At 38.7% G+C, this 23,824-nt stretch overlaps 1 protein-coding gene across 7 annotated transcripts in view; it reads right to left on the bottom strand.

Moving 5' to 3' along the window:
* Positions 1–11,600: 11,600 nt before the first annotated feature.
* The window catches only part of CDIN1 (CDAN1 interacting nuclease 1), a 132,900-nt gene continuing 120,676 nt past the window's right edge, over positions 11,601–23,824 (bottom strand). For 4 of the 7 annotated variants that reach the window (XM_075151768.1, XM_075151770.1, XM_075151771.1 and 1 more), the window contains 2 exons: positions 19,063–19,213; positions 16,407–18,303 (listed from right to left, as the gene is read on the bottom strand). In XM_075151768.1, the coding sequence (XP_075007869.1) occupies positions 19,078–19,213 (136 nt within the window). In that variant the 3' untranslated portion in view covers positions 16,407–18,303; positions 19,063–19,077. Of the gene's footprint in view, positions 12,705–16,406; positions 18,304–19,062; positions 19,214–23,824 lie in introns of those variants that run through there. The other 3 variants (XR_012673904.1, XR_012673902.1, XR_012673903.1) reach the window with 3 other exon arrangements.

The following is a 23,824-nucleotide window of genomic DNA, read 5'->3' as shown; positions in this document are numbered from 1 at the left end:
AAGCTGAAATTAAACATATCTGGTATTGTGTAGGGATTTTATTAGTATTCCAGTTTAAGGTTAAAATAGTGCTCTCATGCAGTCAGCCTACGTTAATAAATTAAAGCAGGGGAGTTTGCAAATGATTTAAAATCATGGCTTACACATTTTTCCAAAGCAAAAGAAGAGAAGCACAGAAAGTTCATCTGAATTCTCAAGGCAGTGCATGTGGTGAACATTAGTTTCCCTTTCTTCATTTTTTTTTTTTCGTTAAGGTTGGCTAATGCTTTCTTTTTCTTCACAAATACTGGTAACTGAAGATATCTTCCACATGTGTACCGCATCAGGGATAGCAACATCAATGATACAAGGACCTTCTTTAGGTGCGGTGCATAGTAGCAAGGAAACATAGCCATGTATGTATTCACATCTCCACAGTGGTGTGTTCTTCTGAAACTGCAAATCACTTCAAATGAAGGAACATGGCCTGGCAAGAATTGGGAATTGGAGGAAGGAAAGAATGCAGTATTTACTTAAAATCAAAACAAAACCTGAAACAAAGAACACAGTTCTTGCTTCTAGGTTTAACCTGTAATATTTCATTCAATATGCTGTCTTGAATAGCTATAGGAATGGGATAGCTATCAGTTGTCACAATTTTTGTCAACAAGAAACAAAAAAAATCAATGATCCCCTTATTCTCCTTTGTTACCTGTTTTCTTCAGTTCAGCCAGGCTAGTGGTTATCTAGGGAAGGACAGCAGTGATAATTCTGACAGAAACTGTCTCATGTTTTTGGCTGGTGAGAAGGTGTTTGATAAGAAACTGCCAGGTAAAGGAGAGAAAGCTGGGAGGTAAACAAGCACCCAAGGGCTGCCTAGGGACCGAGGTTTGTGAGCGCTGTGTTCCTCTCGGCAGCGCCGGAGCACCCTGTGGGCTAGCCCCGCGCTGCTGGCGGCACCGCTTGCAGGCTGTGGATGGTAGGCTATCTCCTGCCTGGAGAAGATCTTCAGTGCCCTGGGAAAGCCCCTTTACTCAGGGCAGAGAAGAGGGGAAACAGAACGATTTCTAGAGTGATGAGAGCCCACCTGTGAAAGTAATCCAGGACCCTCTTAATACTTTTAAAGTGAGCAGGATGGCTACAGCTTCTGTGTGCTCTGGTTTTCAGGCAGCGTGTCAGCTGGGGGTGAGTGGTTGCTGAAGGAGGCTTGCAAGGTCTATACCAGCTGTCTATACCAGCTAATTGCAGTTACCTGGTATAACGTTCTCAGTGAGCTGGCTGTGCTGTTCTGCCTTTTATTAAAGGGGATTCCTCCATTTGGTTATTTTCAGAAGTTTGAAATACAGAAGTCAGAGTAGATTTGATCTCTGACCATGCGAGGGTGTCTCCAGGCAGTTTAAGAACATACTTTTGAGGAGCTGATTTACCCCAAGCTTGTGTTTGTCCCACTAGAGCTGAAGCACCTGGTACATAGGACTGCACAAATCCAAACTGATGCTCACCTGTGATGCATCACCTCCTTGATCATCAGTTTTTAAGACTTGGAGCCCATTTCTTTTTCCTCTTCACTCCCTTCTTCCGACTTAAAAATATGCAGGAGATGACTTACTGCTTTGCAACATAAAGCCTGATGCTTGTAGCACTCGGCTTTTCCTGTTTCCCCCATAGTGGTGATTTGGTACTGTAGTTGCACTGGTTTCTGCGGTGTTAGACCTGCTTATAGTTTGTAACAAATGGGATCCACAGATTTTTTAGAGCCTTTAAATGATCACATAATACCCACAGATGCAGCAATGACTTGAGTGGCCTCCTCTCCACTTTCCCCAGTCAAGTTCAAAAATGCCAGCATTAAGAGCCCAAAAATCAAAAAAAAAAAAAAAAGCCCCATGAAGCACTCTGGTACCCGTTTTGGTTTTGTGCTCTTTCTTCAAGTTATCTCAAAGAAAAGGCATTCATTGAGGTCTCAATGTGTATATCAGGTGCTGGCAGCACTGAATCTTTCTTTGTGTATCCTGCTTAAGAGAAGAATGGCAGCTGATGGATAAATCTTTCTGAAGAGGTCTGAAACAGCCATATTTACTGAGCTGGATCTTTTGAAGGCTTAGATTTTGCTTATCACTTTTGTATGAAATTAAACAATGAATCACTTCTGTTATGTCCTTTTTTTGTCTCCCTCCCAGTAATTTTCTATTTGTTGTTTGGATTTTAGTAGCATATAATAGGGACCTCAAGCTTTTTGGATAGGAGGCTGTGTCTTTAAGAACCCAAATTTCAGAGGACTTGCCATATCCTGCATCAAATATGAAACTTGCAGAAAAAGCATTAAAAAAATATTTAAACTAAGCGATTAATTTCTTACCATCTGGAAAAAACACAAACAGTGACAAAAGCAACTGAAAATTTCATATGCCATTAATAGGCTGACTGCTTCAATACAGAATATTATGCTGCTCGTAGCAACAGATTAATGTATAACCAGTCATGACTGGCCTTTCAAACATATCAGAATAGACAATCCTATACATAATGGGGAATTGCTATATTATGATTGATGTCCAAGATTTATGATGTTATAAACTATTGGTTATGTTGTTTTGACAATGGAAGAATTAACGAACGAGACAGATTTGCCTGCAGTGATGAACTATATCATAAAGAAACATTAATAAAGATAAAACATTTGGAAATTCTTTATGAAAAATAACATTTTTGCTCCTTTCACAAGGAACAAAAGAAGCCAGAAACATGACAGATTTCATCAAGAGAGCTGTTCACAGATTAAAAGTAGGTCTGATTTTTATTTTGCTGTGCTAGACTTCACTTCTCAATCCACAGAAGGGTGAGGCGAGTGTTTTCAAGCCTATAGGGTTTTTTGGTTTGGTTTTGTTTTTTTTTTTTTTTTTTTCCTGCTTACGCAGTGAATGTCGTCTGCCTGCTAATCCTGTTATATCATACAAGAATTGTTTGTGTCTGGGTGAGTTCTTCTGTTCAGCCTTCTGGTGTACTCAGAAAATGCCACACAGGATCCACTGTGATCTTAATGTCTGCCTGTTAAGCCAGCGAGACCTACTTGTGTAATGAGCTACGGCGATAAATCAGGGAATTGGGGGCATTCAGCACCATATAGAATTTGCTGCTGGCTGCATCTTAGTGTATGGCAGCTAGAAAGGTTGAAAGACTGCAAACAAATGCACAGAACAGTAGGAGCTGAGACTCAAGACCCTTTGAATACTGAAGGAAATGGGCTGCTCTATAGAAGGGTACTTCTGGCCCCAATGGCTGTCGTGGAGATGCAAAACTTGGAATCCCCTGTTTCTGAGTACCTAAATGCCTTCACTAGCTTCATTTTCGGAGCGCTTGGCACTTTCTGGATGAACTTTCTTTATGAACTCGGGTTACTCCAAATCACTAGATTATTTACCTCACAGTTTGAACACAAAAATATCTGGCAAGGAATGATAGAGAAATGTTGGGTTTAAAAGTTAACATCCCAGAAGGGTGGGAACTTGGAAGTGTATAATTGTGTCTATTGGGCATGAACTAAAAAGGCATGGCCAGAAGATTGAAGTAAACGTGAACATGGAAGTCCATCTTTAGGTGGTGAAAATTAGATATGGGTGTCAAGGACATTTTTTATCTATCTTTCTCTCATCCTTTCTTTGATGCTACTTTTGTGCTAAGCTTCTCCAGAGAAAGGTTTATAAACCAGTTTAGCTGGGCTGTGCCATTTGAAGAAGCCTATAGAAAATGGATGTCCTGTTGAGAGTCAGCAAAAGATAGATGATTAGATCCCTTAAACTCTCTAGTGAGTCTTTCCACTTAATTTTTATAATGTAAAAAATATACACTGGTTACAGAAACATCTGTTTCATCAGAAACATTAGGTAGCTGAGCATGTGAAGAAAGGCTTCCCTATATTGCTAGTGAGATGAAAAGTCAATCTATTTGTCTTCTCTTTCGTTAACTTTTATCTTGGGTCTCTGCTATTCTAATCTTGAAGGTCAGATCCAAAAGGGATTAATTTAGATGCCTAAACTTGGAACACCATTCCTGCAGATCCTGGTTCCAGCAGCTCATTTCCCAGGTGTCTGGGGCAAACAAGACCTCAGCTTTTGACCTGAGAATTCCCCACATGCCTGAAGTTCTGCTGCTCCCGGTGCTCTGGAGCACCTTGGTTGTACCACCATCACCTTGTCACCTTGTTCAGGCTTTTTTCCTGGCTAGGATCCAGAAGTTAGGGAAACTTCTCTGTGGGGTTTCAACTATATGTTAATCTAAAAGCAAACCTACATATGGTGAGTCAATCAATCTCTGCTTGAAGTGCAGTGATAGCAACTTTTTTCTTTATAGAACACATATGGGAGGAGAGTGAGTTGCTGTCCCCCCTCTTATACAATCGCATTTCGGTAAGTGCATTAATATGTATTTGGTTTTCTCCTTCATATGAAGGATAGATTTAGATTGACTGAAGACATATCTGAAATAGTACTGTGATGCTCATTCTTGTTCCCACTTTCTGGCCCATGAAGCTTGAGTTCTTTCTGCATCAGAATGACTGTGACAGATGAGGGTGGAGACTGTTAATCGTGCCCACAGGTTTGGACTCCCACTTGTGTCTTTCTGATCCCAAGAAGGTGCTGTAACCACCTGCCTTTCCACCCAAGTGTATTGAGAGAGGGCTCTGTGTCTTCTGTACTTTGGAAGAATTCTCTACATCTATTTATTGGGAAAGCATTTGTAGGCACTTACATTTAAGGCTTTGGATTCTAAGTAGGTGGAGACACTGCTATGTCCTTAACAAAGACTCCTGCTTCAGGGTTAAAAAAGAATTTGCATATAGTTCTCCCCCGTTTGTTCCTGCTGCAATAGGTGTGTTGACCTTCAGGTGGCTGTTCAGTCCGGAGGTGGTTTCAAATGCACCTTCTGAGGTGGATAGCTCCTTCAGTGAATGACATGAGGAGCTGGGGCCCCTAAATAAGGATTTCAAATTTCTTTCCTCGGAACAGTTAAGCTGCACAACACATGGTTGCAGCACCTGCTTGGTGCTTGTGTGAGCTCAACATACGATGGACTTCTTAGCTTTGCAGAGTTGGTAAAACCTGCTTTACGTTCCAGTATGCATCACTGACTAAAGCTCTTTCTGTTAGGGACCACTCCAAATGCTCTGCTAACAGGAAACATCCCACTGGGATTCTGCCTTACTATGTACTACATCTCCAGCTAAATAATAGTCTGTATTAAGAAAAAAAAAAGTCAGCTTTATACCTGAACAAATCAGATATACAACTGAGTTGCTTCTCCTTGATTGAGAGAATCCATGTAACTGTCTATGTCTGTGCTCTTAGATAAAATTAAATAAAAAATACAGCTGCATTTCATTTCAAATTCAAGTCTTTTATAAAGCTGGATAGGGATTTTCAAGAGCATTTGGCAATTGGCTTAACTTAGATTCCTGTGAAATAATTGGTAAGTGATGTCTACAGGCAATGAGTTAAGCTATTGCTGACTGCACTAGAAAAATCCCACTCATGATTTCTCAATTCATTTCTTGAAAGATATGACAACAAGGTATCTCTTGTAGGTTATAGTATATGGGTTGTCACGCAGTGCTTAGAAACTGTAGTCCCTGTCCTTCTAAATTAAGTGGTTAATATGCTCCCCCGAACATCAGTGGTAGGGCTAAATTACTTCTAAGAGCTATGTATAAGGCTTTTTAGAGCTGAGATAAGCCTAAAACATTTAAGTTGCTAATTTCTGCTGCTAACATTACTGAATTTCACAGGGCAATTGAAATTACAAATGTGTGTGCTGACTTATTTGCAAAGTCCTCTTCAGATTCAGCATATAGCAACCTCACTTTGCCTTGCTTTGGAGAAAATTTAGTCTGAGTACACAACAAGGACAAAAGTACACTGCAAACATTTTGGTTTGTGTAGCATAAGATTGCCTTTGAATGTTATGTGGGACACAAAACCAACCAACCAAAAAAACCCAAACCCAAACAAATGTTAAACCAAAAAAGCAAAACACGGGAGTATAGAAGCACAGCTATACATGGGACTTAGAAACTGAGGTACTGTCCGTTGTGTTTTACTCTAGTGCAGTCTTTGGTAATGAACTTAATTTTAATGCCTCGGTTTACCTGTGTCAGAGGTGCAGTGGGAAAACTAACATCTTACAAGTATTGTTAGATTAGTTGCCTCAGAAGAATAGTTCACCAACCCTTACACCATACTCGCAGAACAAATGTCGATGTTCACTGAGACTTCTCAGCATGAGATTTGTATATCTGGAAGAATCCAAGTCTGTTTTGAAGTCAGAGGCAGGTATCTAATCTGAGCTTTTAGTTATTGCTGTAACAGGACTATTTTTAGAATCGTACTCGGCTGCTTTTGTTTGTTGTCATCCCTTCCTGCCTTGTTACCATAGTCTGTCTGCTCCAGTAAACGTCAAAGTTAAACACCTTCCCAAGTGTGTAACATACTAAGATGCGCACCCAGGGCGCATTAGCTATTAATAATAGCACCCCGCTATTATTAATTCTGCTACTCACAGTTTTAGCAGACAAAGGGAGGCATCTTCACAAAGTTTCCAGCTTTGTACACGTCTTCATGATGGAAGTTGTTTTCTCTTTGACTACTTTGCATGGCTAAATTGTCCCTAAGTCTAGATGAGGTAACTAAATACTTCATTTCACACAAAATGGTTTTGTACTTCAAACTATAACTTCTGATGAAAGTTTTTAGAAGATTGTCCCAGATGGAATTTCTGTTAGGGCCAAAGCTTGTCTCCCTGCACTGACAACAGAGATAGCTGAAGTAGGGCATCATACAGGAATTGCAGAATATGCCAGTGATGTGTTCCTGATGGTACAGCCAGGAAAGCTTTCTGCATCCATAGAGCTTCAGTTGCATTCCTTAAGACTTAAGCTTTACTTCTCCAAGTAAAAGAGTTTAGCATAAATTCACCATATAAATCCCAGCTCGCTCTCCCCGATTAATCTGGAGGAAAGCATTACCTGTGGTGTGGTGTGTTTTTTGTTTTTTTTTTTTTCCTTATTAGCACACTTGCTGGGCTTTTTCTCTTGCCACCTGATTAGCCAGAGATACACTAGATTCTTTAAAGAGAAATCTTATCTTCCAGTTCAGAGGTTTCTGAATTCATTCTGCCTGAACTATTTCTGTGACAAATCTGCTAATTTCACAGGTAGAAAAGTCATTTCTAATAGGCAGTTCACTACAGGTTCTGATAGTCCAATTCTCGTCTTCCCAGTTTACACATTATGCTGGAAGTAGAAGTCCTCCTGGCCACCTTTGGTATTAACTGCATCTTTGTAACTCCAGTACGTTCAGACTGTGCAATCAATGACAATCTTTTGAATCTGAAGATATCATGTGAACAGACTTTCTGATGAAATTACCAGGCCTCTGGCTGTGTCTATCTTGGCCTCCTAGTGTTCCTGGCAATTTTTTTTTTTCCTTCTTGAAGTACTTTAGTTTTTTTCCCTCTTTCTTGCCTTTGCTATAGCTGGGAAATTAAGAGCATTCACCACCCACAACAAAAAACAGCCAAGCAAGAAAACTCCAAACCCCAAACCAAGCACACTTAAAATCCCTCAGTGCTACAGCTGACATTTGGGGCACAAGGCAAGTAAAGCATCGTTGTATTGCTATTTCATTATAGCTGTATTCATCGCTAGGTTCAAATGTTTGTCTTAACCTCCATCTTATAAACTCTAAGTGGTTAGCTCATTGTAAGGAAGAGTGAAATATGGAGATGGGTTGATACAGTGCATTACAAGACAGTTGCATTTCCCTTCATTCCTTGGTTCAGGTCAGCCCGACTTTAGCCCATGGAGATGCATCTTATTTAGCTTTCATATGTTTAGAAATATGGAAGAATGGCTGGTCTGTGTCTTGCATGCAGCCCAGCATCAGCACTCATTCACTTATTTGAAAATTGTTCAGCATTTTTGTGATCTGATGAGATTTATGTTTTGAGTTGGTTCAGTGACTCAAGACACATCTTTTAAAACATGAACAAAATAATGTTACAATATGCTGTATATCAGCCAGTGAACAATTCTGGAACAAATCAGTTATATCTCTGAAAGCTGTGATGTTTTTTTTTTTTTCTTTTATTGACGGAATTAAAATAGTACTTTATGCTCCCTTTTCACTAAATGAACAATGGCACACAGAGGAAATTTTATCAGCTCAGAGATACCTCTTACTTCATGACAAACCTGTGTACTTTCAGTGTGCTCATCTGCCATACAGCATACTTTGTGCCACCCAGATACATCTAAAACTTGCCAATATTCTTGCGGTATCTGTATCACGGTATTTTTGGCAGCGGCTATATACAAAGAAGAGAAATCTATCAGCTCTGTTTTCCTTCTCCAAGCATTGACTTTTATATTGCATCACCAGAGCTTTAATAATTGTAAATTGGCAAATATATAAATGTTTTTTAAGTCATGGAAGGAGTGCTGATTTACAGCACAGGAGAAGACCTGGCTCCACAACTTGAGCAGATAAACTGAATCAAGGGTGTTTCTGACAAAGGTATTATTCCAGTCATGTGGGTGAATGGAACTTTCCAAAGTGAGAACAATGCAGAAAGATTAAACAAACTAGACAATGAAACAATTATTTAAAAATATCTTCATTTTTAGCACATTGGCAAATGGAATGCATCTAGCAAAGTATACGGGTCTCTCAAGCTGCCTCTCAATCTGGACCCGTGGAGCTGAGAGAAAGCACTGCAGCGAGAAGGGGAGAGACAGTGAGAAATCAGAGTAAAACTGCAGACGATGGGAACGTGTTGTAAAACTGCTTTCAGGCCCTAAGCCAGTGTGGCAAACTCCTTGTTCTGCTAAGGTCAGTACTAATCCTATTGCTGATTCAATGCTGTAGAGCCAGATGCTAAAACCAACTAAATCTATCGAAATAGAGAGTTAAGGTTTGGTTCTTCTGTCACTGGACTGTCAAGGCTTGGATCCAAACCTGGGATTTCGTCCTTAGGATGGGCTCCTTCCGTTGTTTTCCTTCACTCCTGATTCACATCAAATACGCCTCGCCAAAGAATTCAGGAAAATACTTTTTGATATCTTTGAAGGAAATATGAGGCCAAGAAATCAGAAAATGCTTTGCTGTTTAGCTGTTAGTATTTATAAAACCAGGAAGCCATCACTTACGGGCTTGCCACACAAGGGCTAAATAGACAGAGGAAGTCGTGTTCTAACATTGTTGGCGGATCAGTGGGAAGCACGGTAATGCCTTTGACTGGCTAACATATTTAAAAGCACAACTTATGTACAGTAGAGTTTTAAGGTGTTGTAAACATGCTGGCTACTATGCTTCTAAGAACATTTTTTTTTTTTATCCTAGACTAAAAACACATGGAAAGGGAATAGGGGAGGTTTAACAAATTGAATCAGATGAGCGAAAACAGTGAAAACTGCATAAAGCAAAGAATAATGGAGAACCTCATTAGTGAAATTGGAAACAAACAAAAAGAGCAAGTATCGTAGATACAACTAGCAGAGTACGTTGTGAGAATGAAGTTGCTTTCGATTTAAAAGACAACGCCTTTTACTGAATGCAATGTAGCAGAAGAAACCTTGTTCCCCTCCCTGGGTAACAGGACACGTGTGTACTGACCCAGCAAGGAGGGGCTTCTTGAGAGGGTCTTGCAAGCCAGGACTGGGCAAAGCGCAGCTGCCATCGAAGTCTCTGGTGACAGAGAGGTTTCCATCTATTGTCCTTCAGGAGGTTGCAGGCTGCCTCTCTTCAGAAGCAGCCACTAAGCTACAAGAACAACTTTGGCCAGGCTTGGCACATGAGAGAGGGAGGCTTTTGTTTCTCTTCATGAAGCAAGCAGAGCTTTGGATTAGGTACGCGATTCTGAAAGACGAAACGGACAGAAATAAACAGTGTAGTAGGGAAGAATGTAGAAAAGGTAAAAAGCAGCATAGTATAGCACAATTTTTAAAGAAAATAAATCAGAAATTAAATCAGAACCAAAGTGTGTTGTTAACACATGAAAAAAAATTTTGAGGAAAAAAGCCTATAGGGCGAGTGCGAAGCATTTTCATTAGTGAAAGAGCACTGGGAAATGTAAAGCAATTCTGTACTCGTTTAAGAGAACTTATTTTTCTTGGTGCTCACTGTACTGGCACTTGCCATCCTTGTGCCACAGCACGTGCAGCTGCAAAATGGACACTCTGTGTTTTTATTAGTAAAAGTCACTTTAACTTTTAAAGAGGATGTCCCAGAAAGTAAGGATGAGACCTTATCACCTTCCCTACTTCGGAAAACCTAGCTTGTTAATGTGACAAGACCTCAGCAGAAGACCAATAAGGCTGAATAAAATACAGTCCCTATGCAAGAATAACAGGGTAAATGCTCAGCCATCAGCGTGACACTGCTGAACACAGACGCCAGTAGATCACGGTCTCTGACCTAACCTAGTGACGCAGTGATGTAGGACAGGGTAAGAAAGAAACCAGCAGCAGACTGACAGCCCCTAGCACATCTGGGGCAGAGGTGAGGAAGGATGAGAAAAACCCAACTGAGTTTGCTTTCTGAGCCTTCATGACAAAGCTCTTACAAACCGACCGCTTTGTATAAGTAAGTTCTTGTGCCTGAATAACTGAAGAATGAAGGAAAAAGGTGTGCAGCTTGTAATATGGAAATGGGGAGACTGCAAATTACACACTAATGGCTAGCTATAACAACTGATAACATATTTTTCCTCTAAATAGACTCTTCAATGTTACTTTTCCAGCTAACAGGTATCTCATCTGGGACATAATTAAAACTCCCCATTGTTGCTCAAGTGTTAGATACTTAATTTTCTTCTCTGTCTGTAGTTAGTATTAGCTTTGAGTAAGTTACCTATCTCTGGTCAATGAGCATAAAAGAGTTATGCATAGCATTAATGGACAGGATTGTTTCAAGCAAAGTACAGCATGGATTAGGTAAATGGGAGACAAAGGTAAATCTATGACACTTAGTACCTCGCATTCCTATGACACGTCTGCTTGTCGTGCCAGAAAATGTTGCTGAGTTTCCAGGGGCTGTGGGTTGCTGGAGCACAACCAACTCGTACAACTCTTACCCTCTTTGGTTGCCTACAGCAAACCTTAGAGAAAAGTTGGGATGAAATGAAAGCACGGGAAAACTTGTGTTGACTGGAGCCTCCAACTTTTTGGCAAGTCAGTATGAACTCATCAGTATAGCTGAGTAATTGGGCTAGTGAAACAGATTGGTTAAGATAATCAAGCCAACTGTGAGAATTGAGAGCTTGGACCTTCATGGCAAATGTACACCTAAGCCAAAGAACTTGCTGCTGTTGCATTTAGCAGACTCTCTCCTACTACGTGTTTTGTTTAAGTAGATGTTTACTTCACAAACTGAGCTGTAAGCCACGTGTCTCTGACTATGAAGACCGGTGTTAGGAGTTTTATGAGCATATCCTATGATGGATATATCCCATTAGTGTTATATTTTATTGGTGACAGCTAACCATCAAACTCATCCATGTAATAGACTTGAAACATTGAATGTTTTAACTTAAAATAGAAGCCACTAACTTGTTATTGAGGGAATGTATTTGCAGGGATCTTGTACATAAGATACTGTGTTTCTAAAACTAGAACAAAATAACATAAACAAACTGGAAGAGACAAGTATAAAGTAACAAGTATGATCATAAAGTTCAAAACTTTCTACAAAAAATGTTGGAAGAGTTTGTGGTGTTTAGTTGAGAAAACAATATTCAAATACGGAAAAGGTCAGAAAAAGAAGGCAGCCACCAGATTTATTCTCCATATTCATTTATAATTGGATGAGATGTAACAGGCTTCTTATAGCAAAAAAAGATTTAGGTAAGACATTGGAAAATAAAGATGAATAGTGGAATGGATTCCCATAATCTTTCTAAGCATCCCCATCGCTGGAGTTTTTTAAGAAGAGATTAGACAGACATTTAAGCTGATCTGTATAGGCAGTCTTGCCTCAGAAGAAGGATGAAACTACATGTCTTGAGACCTAACTGTGCCTACACTTCTTTTTTCGTGGTATGTAGCCAGACTATTTTTTTCTAAATGTATTTCATCATTTGTATGTAATGCAATGCCAAACACAGGCATTAAAATGAGGCTGCTTAAAGTGTGTATGGAAACAAACTGATTAAACTAATTTTTATGTTTTTCCACTCATTATGGAGCTATCATGCTGAGGCAGAATACAAAATGGAGTGTGGCGTGAATGCTCATTTTGGGAAAGCAAAAAAAAAAAAAAAAGAAAAAATTAATCCAATATATCCATTTGTAATGGAAAACGTTTTCTGGTAATAAAGCTTGCATTTCCACAGTACCCTTCTACTGGGAGTTTCAAAGTGCTTTCAGAAATGTTCTTAGCACCCCTGAGGCACTTTGTGAGGTGAGACCATGTCTGTGCAGCTTCATGTTGGAGGCAGAAGCCCCGAAATGTCCAGTTCAAGTTCCAAAACCTGCTGGCTCTCGGCAGGGCCAGGTCTGGCCTCTTCCCGGTGCAGCTCATCCCCGCTTCTGTGTCATGCTCTCTTAGCGTCATGTCACTTCTCAACTTGCAGAAATGTCTCTGTGCTGTCATCAACACTTAAACACGGGATACCATCTCATACCGCAGGGTAAGTGTCGAGTTACTGCCCTTTCCTGAAGACCTCTACCAACACACCTATAAAGAGCAAACAGGTAACAGGGACTTCTATAAGAGAAAGGGTAGCTGGTATTTATTAATAGCAAACATAAGAATATATTTATATTTTATATATTTATATATAAATACGCATATATTTATATAAATAAATATATAAAAAGAAAACAATTGTATTCCTCTGATCTAGTCTCCTAAGTCGTCTCTCCTTAGGACAGAGACCCAGGGACACTTTGTATGCATTCGTACAGCAAGTTGGACCAAAGAGGCATGATCTTGGCAAGAATCTCTCATTGATAGTATTAAATGAATAATATATCACAGGTTTGTGTCTTAATGCTACAGTCATATACTCTGGAAACCTGAATCTGGATAAAGTTCGTAACCTTGACTTGGTGCTTGTTTGGGTATTTTCAAAAATAATTATTTAATATTGTTATGTCTGACCGCTTTACATGTCTGCTTTATGTTAACAATGAATACTTGGGCCATGCAAATAGTAGTTGCTGTGTGAATGAATACTTCTCCATGTTCGTATTATTTTCATTTTCGTCAAGTTCTCAGAGGTAAATACATTATAATAAATCTGTCTGTTATAGACAGTCAGCTGGACATCAAGATATATCTGTTAAATATCTACATAAAAAAAAGTGTTTGCTTGCTATCAGATGGATTCACTTTCTATAAACACTTAACTTTGCACTAATATCCCTTGTACTGCCCTTCAACACTGCACTCTGTGGTATCACTGTTAGATGCAACAGCAAAAAGTATTTACACAATATAGGGAAAAAACCTCCAAACTCTCTAATAACGAGAATAACCTTAGCCAGGGATATTTCTCTGAGAATTAATAACTAGCTGGGGTTAATGGTCACTGGCTTCACCTTAGGCCCTCAATTAATCCCTGAACCTCAATTGTTATTACCTAATTGACTTAGTTTCATTTCATTTTAACATTTCAGAGTGATCTTCCTAAAATCACACTGACAGAGTAACGCGGTCTCTGTAGATGCGTGCTGACATGGTTTCAATACTGTTACTTTGTCTCCATACACTTGCATTGACGTTTCATTTTGTTTTGACATCGCAGTGCCACATCTATGGATCTGCGCAGATGACATGCGATTGCTCAGGTTCGGTGGAAGCCCGTCCGGGAGCGAGGGCGGGCTACCATCTTGCAGAGGGACACCACGCCAGCTGAAAGCTACTAAGCAGAATTATTGGTATCATTGTGAATGATTGTTAACGTTGAGAATATGAATTGTATGTTTGTAAAGGGAAGGAAGTCAGGTAAAATTTCACTCGAAATCGTGCTGTTTTTCTTAAAAAACAAACAAACAAAAATCTTTTCGCTTAGATCAGCTTAAAAACCTAGCCTGAAAAATGCACCAGGTAATGTATTTAAAAAGAGGTTTTTTGCTATTGCCATTTCACGCTTATTTAAGGCTGCAAATAAATTATGCAAATCTCGTCTGTTCCAATAACATAATTTCAATGTAAGTAGCTGAACACTGTAAGATGCAACTGTAAATCAAGAAATGCTTATGAAAATAGGGCATCAAAATGAAGTCTTTTTATTATGTGGAAAAGTTTTCAAAAAGTCTTTTGAAGCTCTTTGATCCAGCTTTGAAATAATTTTGGTAGATTACTATTGTACGAAACCCATAATTTATAGTAGCTGACCTAAGCTGCTCTTTGTATAACAGCCATATATGAAACAATAGCAGGAAAGTGAAAAACACAAGGGGAACTAAAACTGCTCTGTTTATTATTTAGCTCATAATTACATCTTCCTTATTTAATCTTTTGAATCCTGGCATGTTCTTAATAATACAGGTTCAAATAATATTTACTATACACAGGAGAGTTAGTTTTGAGTAACGGATTTAGACTATCCAAACTTTGTGTAACTTGTGACCTTTCCCTAACCTAAGCGAGGTCTATTTTATACAGATCGTACTAGATAGACGGTTTCTCTATAAATGGTGAAGTTGCTGCCAAGCTCCCATTGTTAGCTAGTTCATTTTTCAACAGGCACACTTTAGGTTCCTATCACACCACTGTAAAGAGCAAGCCCTTGAGGTTTCTTCTTTTGTCAATGTAATAAAATGGTTATTTCTGAATAACCTGCAAATCCGCAACAAACGGCCCTTTGTGACTTAGAATAACATGATAGGCAGCCTCTTATTTTATTCCGTAATACTAAATTAATACTTGAGTAGTATTTGTCTTAACATACTTATAATCCTCGAAATAACAAAAGCATGTTTCTAACAACTGTTACTCTCGCTCCGTATTCACTGTCTAACTTCAGAAGCTATCTAAATAGTGAGACTACTTCAGTTGAAGTAAAAGGAAGCATCGAGTTCAATTCTGTGTACTTTTTGTTGACCTTTGAGGAGTTGTCATCAATGCTGGTAAACAAGAACAACGTGTAGGATGTACAAGCTTTTGCCAGAACGACAGTGGTTTGAAAGTGAGGACCTAGCCATCTTTCCCCTTCTGAGCCAAGTAGATTTTGGCGCAGGAGGAAAGCTAAACCTTTGACTTCAACAGACCTCCTTGCAGAAGTGCTGTGCAAGCTAGGCATGAGCGTGCAGAAAGCAAGTCTCCTTAATGAGGGGAGACCGCTATAATTCCTAATTCTGGCTATGCCTATTTTCTAGTAGCGCAGATGCACCTTAACTTAGTCCTTTGCACAACTCTACTCTCAATACAGGAGTGATTATACTGCACTAGTGCTCTGCTCTGTGAACATTTTCAGCCTGCAGAAATGACCTATATTTCAAACCAATAGAATGAAGAAGAGCATCACAATGCTTCTCTGTTACAATGCAGTGTTGAAATTTGAGGACAGTCTGCCTGGTACCTAAAGCTGCTATTTAAATGAGAGTAAGAGCAAAATTGCTTGAGATGGTGGGTCAGCCCAAATGCACACAGAACTGGAAACAGCACTCTTCAGATGTAGTATCAGAAACAGAAGCAGGCAGTAGAAAACATAAGAGAGACTTTTCAAAGGGGAAAAAAGGATACTGAATAAATAAATGTGAAATGGTTAAAAAAGATGTAAAATTAAAAGGGGAGGATTTAAAGGTAAATGGAAAGAGCCATGAATAGACTAGTAGTAGTCTAGATGTTGGAGAAATCCAACAGCAAATACCAGGAAAGAACAACTTTTTGATTGAGCGAATAAAACAAAATAGGATGAAAATTATTCATGAACTATCAGTACTATTAATGTGATAAAATAGTAATGAGATAAGCACAGTAAGACATTTGGTCCTTTTTCTTCAGCCTTAGAGCAGAAGTTTTATTCTGCTCTGAGCTGGCTTTAGGGAAAGATTATTAAACTCACACTAATAATGTGTCCCCAGAATACAGAAATGGTAAAAAATATTTTCTTTTTATACTAGCGTGTGACCCACCATTGTGCTGTTCCTCCTATACTTTTACTTCCCTGTTCACACAATTACATCAATTCCTAAAGCTCAGAACAGGCCTTATTACAGTGCTTGTAAGAGCAGATGCTTGGCAAGTCTATATATGCCAGTGAGAACATCATTCAGTTTTATGCACACTTCTGTTTTCTAGCTTGGCATAATTCATTAGCACACTCTACAGAATACTCCATAAAGCTGGATGTGGCTTTAACGTTAAGGTTCTAATGACTACAGTGTTGTTTAAGAAAACAAAAACAACAAACAGCCCACAAACAAACAGTAGTGTCTCCTCTTTAATACTAAAGTCGATGTTCACATCTGATAGAGAAAATGCACAAATGAGGGTTTTTTGCAAGACACAAGTAGGAATAACAAAGTAGTCTTAATTTTTTTAATGTTCTGCTTTCAGCATTTAAAATAGTGACACAGTGTAATTTTTGTGGTAGCTTGTCCGATAGCATGTAATGAAATTAGTACAGCATGTACACTTTTGTGGCTTATTTCATCTTCATTCTAATACAAAGATTCTTAAAGGGGGCAGTATATAAAGATGAGGTCAAAGCTTTGATTAAAGACAGCTGTACTGCTTTCCAACCTGTTATGTCACAGCATTAGTAGAGGAATAAATAAACAAATACAAGCCTAACCTGATTTATCTGTGTGTCCCCACATAAATTTGTTTAATGTAAAAACAAATAAAGCAAAGCTTTGATGGAGGTTGAGCAGAATTTTCAACATCTGTGCAGATAAATTTAATTTATTCAAAAAGAAAAAGCAGCATTAGTGCATCATGTAAAAGCTGATTTAAATGATTTCATACAACAGAAAGCATATGCACTAGCTAAAACAAATTCCGTTTGCCCTTAAAACCCATTTCACTCAGACAACCATTACTTCTGAATTTTCTACTACAATAATGTTCAGTTATTTCTTCTTTTTTGTTCTCGTCTTAATTTTACACATTCCACTAACCTAAGCCACAGTTAAAAGTCCCAGGGGCAGTACACCTAAATGCAGCTTCTGTGTAGCATCAGGCAGGTATACTTCACAGATTGCTTCTGTGTATCTTTACAGGCAGATCCTTAAAGCTGGTCAGGTAAAATAAGCTAAGCAAAATACCTTAAAAATAGTTGAACATAAATGAGTTACAGGTGTTCGAATATTTTTTTAAAAATAAATCTTTCCATGATAACACATTAAAACCCAAGAAAATAATCTCTATGCAACAATAACTCACTGTATGGAGCTATACTAGCTTATCTCTGCAGCTAGGGACAGAGTACTAGGAAGACTAAAGATATTTTTTCCTGAAAATTAAAGATTAGTCAACATGATAAACTCCTGTCTGAAACTTACCAAAAAGTGTTAAAGTGAGAACTAAAAATTCAAAATAAAAATACTGCGTATGCATCTGAAAACTATAGCTGAAAAAAACTGAATAGGATAAATACCCTTTCTTTCACCTCAAGGCAAGACTGTAAAAAGTCTGCACGTGATTTTTGAAATCATACAGGCGCACAAAGTATCACCTCAACTGAAAAAGATGATGAATATGGACTGTAATGTTTTAAAGACTCTTTCCTTATGGAAGAGGTTATCAACTTGTGCTTTAGGGAGACTGTTATCACACCTTTAATTCTACAACGGAATCCGTACCTCTGCTTAACTTCTCTGAAAATCTGAACATGCTGAGCATACATGCAAAACTCTCATTGACTTTTTAAAATATTTTGTCCTTTCCAGAAAGCCAGTTAGCAGAGAAAAGAGTATTAAAGAGTGTCAAGCCCAATAAGCTGCTATCATTAAGAAACCTCTAACTGAGAGCACAAACCTGAGGCCCAATCCTGCCCCTCTGAGTGGCAATGAGGATGGAAATAGAATGAGATTGAACTCCTCAAAACTTCACCTGAATGTACCCACCTGAATGTACCTCTGATCTCGGTGGTTCCAACAAGAGAAAAACAATGCTCTTACAAGAATACAGAAGTACGCAAGAAACTTATGCCCATTTGTGTGCTTTATTTGTCTTGTGGAACTGATGAAGCACTGTTATCTTTTTTTTGCTCCCCTTCTTGAACACCAGGATGGTAAACTTCTTCAGAAGTAACCCACACAGAGAGCTCCTGCACGTTGTTCTTTCGGACTTCAGTACTCCAGAAAATTGCACGTTACAGCACCTACAGGGGTCAAGACAGATTCCTTCCTTAAAGACAGTTAAGAGAAAAATTCCTAGGTATAGATTCCCCGGGGAGTGGGGAGGAAGAGACAAAACACAAGTTATTTTTGAGTCATTAAACTACTTATTAACAAACCGCACAAAACTAACCCCAAACTTCAGAGGCTCATATACATAAAGTAAATCCTTGCTCTTCACTTTCACCCCCCCTAAAAATCCCCTATCTTAGATTATTAATCCTGCTATTTACTGTAACAGCCAGAAATTGTATGATCCTGTCTTACCGCTTGGGCTTTATGAGCTATGCATTATATTGCTTCAAGCTCCAGAATAAGAGTCTTTACCAATTTTCCACATTGGTGTAGGTGTTTCAGTCAGATCAGTAGCATTGTGAGTGAAACCATAAAAAAGCCACTTATGTGGTGACTCTGTAACAGGGATAAGAACTGAAAGTTGCACCTTTCAGCCTCTGCATTTTTGTCTTTGTTTAGAATGCTACAAGAAGCCATCCGGAAGGAAGGAAGATTATGAGTATCTAGAAACTAGCTGTTTGACAGAGACAGAAATGCTGATAATGAGTGGGTTGTGTCTGTCTTTTTTGGCTGATCACAACAGAGGTCTGAAGCAAAACAGAAACTCTTGATATGTTTGTGTAAAGAGGCAGTAGCATAAGGGCAGGCAGCAGGAGTTCAGCTGAAGTTCAGGGCAGATGCTGCCATTAGTTTACACTGCAGGAAAGTAAAATTGCTTCCGGATTTACCTCTTCCTCCCAGCATCAGCGTTGAGCCATGCTGTGTCGCAGAGTCACAATGTCAGTAGGAAAGCAGTCTTTTAGCAGGATACCACGTTCACGATGGCAGTCCAGCTCTTCAATAAATCCGTACCAGTAGATGACTAATCCAGGGCCAAATCTATCAAGCAAAAAGGAAAATGAACTTAGGTGAACTTTAATTCCCCACCTCTGCGATTCCAACACAAGTAAATCTCTTTAATTTCACAGCAAAATTGGAGAGAGAGTTTGACCTCCATTTAATCTGCAAATTTTAATCAATGTTGAACTGATATATGTCATTAATACCTGATTACATGAATAAAAACGCTACTTAGAGACTCAAACAATCCACATCAGACTTTTGTTTTTTCCTTTGAATACTCTGCACATATCAGTAAAAAAAGAGCTATGCCTTCTGTATTAAATAACATTTAGTAATTTTGATACATAAAGAAATCTCTCTTGCCATGCACTCTGCTTTTTCAGATTTGGGCGTGCAGACATTAAAAATACAGGGGTTTACGCAAGCCCCAGTTCATGCAAATTATAATACCATGAAGGCAACAATGAACCTTAAAATATAATCTCTACAATAAGCTATTATTCCAGTAATTACTAACGTAAAGCACAATTCAGAAAGAAATAGAAAGTTTCTGCTGTAACGTCTCTGAAAGGTGCCTCAGGAATTCCTCAGATACTACTAACTCTGACCGATCCCCAGTAGGCAATCTCAGGAAGTAGCCCCATGGACTATTTTACCCATCAGGAAGTTCAGACCTTCAGGCTGGGTTCATAAAGAAGTAATCACTATCAATCACTGAGTACTGCGATATGTTTTGCACATCAGTTTCACGTTTTTCCTACTGAGAGCACTTAATTAAAGGGCAGCACTACTTTTGGTGTAGTGTTGCAGGAATTTTACAGTGAAATCATAAATTATGAATGTTGGGTTAGTAAAAGGATGTCTAAAAACAGAACTGCTTTCTGTAGTCTAACATTACAGCAGTCTGTACAACATTAGGCCAAAAAGCTTTTTCTTTCCTTGATTTATTATATGCTGTAGTGAACTTGCCAAAAACAACACTGCAGGATGAGCTGTTAGATACCGTCTGTACAAGAAAAAGTTCAATAGAATGTCATGTAATGGTTTATATGCAGAGCCGTGCTCAGGACTCAACCAATATGGTAGCCAATTTTTGTTAATGTTTAATTATAATAAAAATGTGTTGGGGGGGATGCATGGTAACCTAAATGTCCACTTAGCAGACAATACGAGCACTCAAAACCGTGGGTAGTGCCAGACTGGCTTCATTAGGGCGGTTTCTTTCCAACAGTGGAGGGAAAACTCTATTTGATGTGCTCATGTAATGGAACAGGCATCAAAGGAGGAAGAAACCCCTGTGGCTTCCTCCTGCAGCTTCAATTAGACATGGTAGTCTTTTGCCCAAAACTGCTGCATAGCGTTGTAACATTTCGGTTTATGGCTACTACTCTTCAACCTAGAAGTGGCCGCAGTTTAGTGGCAAAGCAAACTACCCCTCAGCATAGCTGAGGCAACACTGGCAAATGTGCTTTTTGCAACTGAAAGATGATATTTGAGAGTGGAAAGGTTAAAACTGACAAATCCAGCTATGCTAGCTAACGTATTCAAACATGTTTAGCGATGAATAAAGCACAGACTAAAAAGTGGCTCATATGGAGGGACGGTGCTGCCTACACCCAATTTGTAAGTTTTCTCTGGCTGGCCAACAACTTTGGCCTCTACTGTCTCTGAGGACTTCTCTCCGTTTGCCTTTGCTGCAGTTCACGTGGGGCCAGGCCGTGCAGGACCTCACCACAACAAGGCGGCCAGCCAGCCTAGCAGTAGCGAGGAGCAAATGGCAAGCGGCGCCAAGGACTGATGCTCGCTGCCTCCAGTGAGAGGCATTAATTTGCTGATGCAGGATGGACCTACTTTTGTTATTTCACAGACTACGTACCTGTTCCCACATCAGCCAAACATAGAAAAGGATAATTGGAGATGTATTTATGTACTAACCAAAGCTACTTTAAAAGCAAAAATCCCCAGAAGATAGGGAGCAGACCTTACATTTCTAATGGGCTATTTTATGCAAGGCAGAAACTATGAAACGTACAGGAGTACTTACTCATTCCGAACGCGTGTGCCAGGTAAAATCTTGGTGCTAATGAGCAGCTGCTCAGCCCAAGTTTTGAAGGGCTCATTTTGCTCTGTGTGGCAGTCTGAATCCCCTATCCACCATAAAACGCATGGGGCACTGTACTGAAGTAATTTGTTGAAATTGTAATTTTTAATAAAATTAATATTTTGAGACTCCTCAAAAGGCTAATTTATGTCTTTCTAGCAAATCATCACAACTCAAGCACAATTTTTCAGGAATATTTTGTGCTTAAAAACTATGTTCAGAAATGCCAAATTTGATGACAAACTTTTATATAAAAGAACATCTGCATACTGTTAATTGCAGGAGCAAGTACATCTTTAGCATGAAAACATCCATCAATCCTGCTTTTGACTGTGTTATTATAGCAAAAGTATTTGCCCTGTGCTGCCTAGGTTGCACTTTTTTCCACTATATTGTATCATTCCTTCTATTATAGCTCTATATCACACAGCCCATATGTATGATCACATAAAAACCATACCATACTTTTGTTTAAAAACACTTAAGTGCAGTACTTAAGACCAAAATGAACTTGTTGGCACATTAAACATTTGCCACTGACTATCAGGAACTCCTGCTGTTAAGTGCTAATTTCTCTCTCATTAACGCCCAGAGTTGGCAAATCACAAACAATGCCACTGCTTAATTACTGCTGCCTTAATTTGAAAAGACACTTAACCTTTTTGTGTAAGGGGATGAGGTAGGGAAGTGTAACCTAGAGGAAAGAACTATCCTTTTTAATTCGACTCCTTCCAAAGTGCAGATGTGACACCATGAAGAACAAAACTCAACTTTGTGAATTACGGAGTAAAGCTACAAATTTACTTCTGCTCAGTCGTAACATTTAACAAGTTAGTGACTAACCTTGGTTTACACAGGAGAACAAACTAAAATGACAGAATGCTTACTTAGTATTGCTTTGGAAAGGGGATTCATTTAGTAGCTCTGAGGAGGAGAAAAAAACTTTGAATGTACCAAATGGTTCTAAAACTATATTTATACGGTGTACCATATAGGCCAAGTTATCCCATTTCATAAGAAAGACACACTGGAGAAGGTTTAAGCTTAAAACGAAAATCAAGTTTAGAATGTAACTAACTATGGGCTCCTATGGATTTTGCTCAGAAAAATTGTATAAACCCCTAAAAATGTGCTTAATTTGTATTTTTGCTCCCCTGTCTTTAGTTCTGACCCTGAAAAGCTTAGGTGTGAAGAATGTGACCAAAAGCTACACAAAACTGTAGTTTTACCTATTCCAGTGAAACTATTACTTTTAGAACTTTAGTTTTATATTGGGTTTCTTTTGAAAGCTGAAAAGAAATCCAAGTAATTAAGGTTTCGTTAATTCCACGTAGTAAGAATAGAAGAAACGGGAAATACAGAGGCAAGCTTCCTTCACAATATAATAAACACAGCAAGTGAAAATTGTCCATGCAGGTTGCATCAGTTTACTTAAAAATCAACCAATAAATATGTAGTTATCATTACATAAATCCTGGTTTAGTCATTGTCTAGTTTTGACATTAGAAGTTGTGACTACAAGGCAGCCAAAGCCAATCCAGCTGCACTTTAGTGCGGGGTCAGAGTGCCAGAAGTGCCAAAAAGGAGGCTTATGACAGGCTTATGACCCCACGGCATGGCAAGAAGAGAGCAGGATTACAAAAGCCCATGGATTAGTTTAGGCCTAATTTAGGCTTGATATAGAAGACTAAATTTAGTCTAAGTACTAAGGACAGCAGATGGTGTCTTTCAAAGCATCAACTGAAGGATTTGAGATAGATGCTGGAGATAGTAAAAAATAGTTTGAGTATAGTTAAATATAGTTACAGGCTCAACAGTGCTTTAGATAAAATGTATGTCTGATCACACTACTCTAAATAAGTCAGCTTTGCACTAATTTAAGAGTGTTCAGAGATCTTTTGTACTTGGTTTAATGACACCAATTTTGAAAGAAACCCATAGTTAAATGAGTATAGATTTGTACATTGATAATCCTGGGACACTGAGCTTTGTTCTTGGAAAAGAGTTTCACAGAGATATGCTGAAAAGCCAAGAAGGTAAAATTCAGAAAACCCAAAGCCAAATGGTTCTTTTTCATAAAAAAAAATGGCATCTGCGTGTAAGCCAAGGGATCACTTAAGAAATAAAAGGGAAAAAAACAACTAAGTAAAATGTGAATCTGGGTTTAACTTGTCCTCCAGTTGAACCAGTTTTGTGCTAGAAAAGAAGAAAGACTTTTATTTATTTATCAAAGTGGCCTAGTAGGCTCACACATATTCTACTTCACTTCAAGAGAAACTACTTTCTTGTAATGTCTTTTCTTCTGGAATGTCTGTGTGGGGTCCATACTAGCTTCTAAGGATTTGCCTAGACATGTGGCTGTTGCGAGTGGATTTTTTCACCATCAAAAAGCCTTGCATGTGGTTTTACGAAAAATGCATTTTCAACACACTGCTCGATACTGAGCAGAAATGTAAAACATCTTGCAATTGTTTTAAAATAAATGTTCACTTTATTTATTCTTAGTCTATTTGTTATAGATGGGTTGTATGCATTATGCTGTATCT

The sequence above is a fragment of the Calonectris borealis genome, chromosome 5 (genome assembly GCF_964195595.1).
Source record: "Calonectris borealis chromosome 5, bCalBor7.hap1.2, whole genome shotgun sequence".
Lineage (NCBI taxonomy): Eukaryota > Metazoa > Chordata > Aves > Procellariiformes > Procellariidae > Calonectris > Calonectris borealis.
The sequence above is the reverse complement of the archived record's forward strand: the minus strand, read 5'-3'. Positions and strand labels throughout refer to the sequence as shown.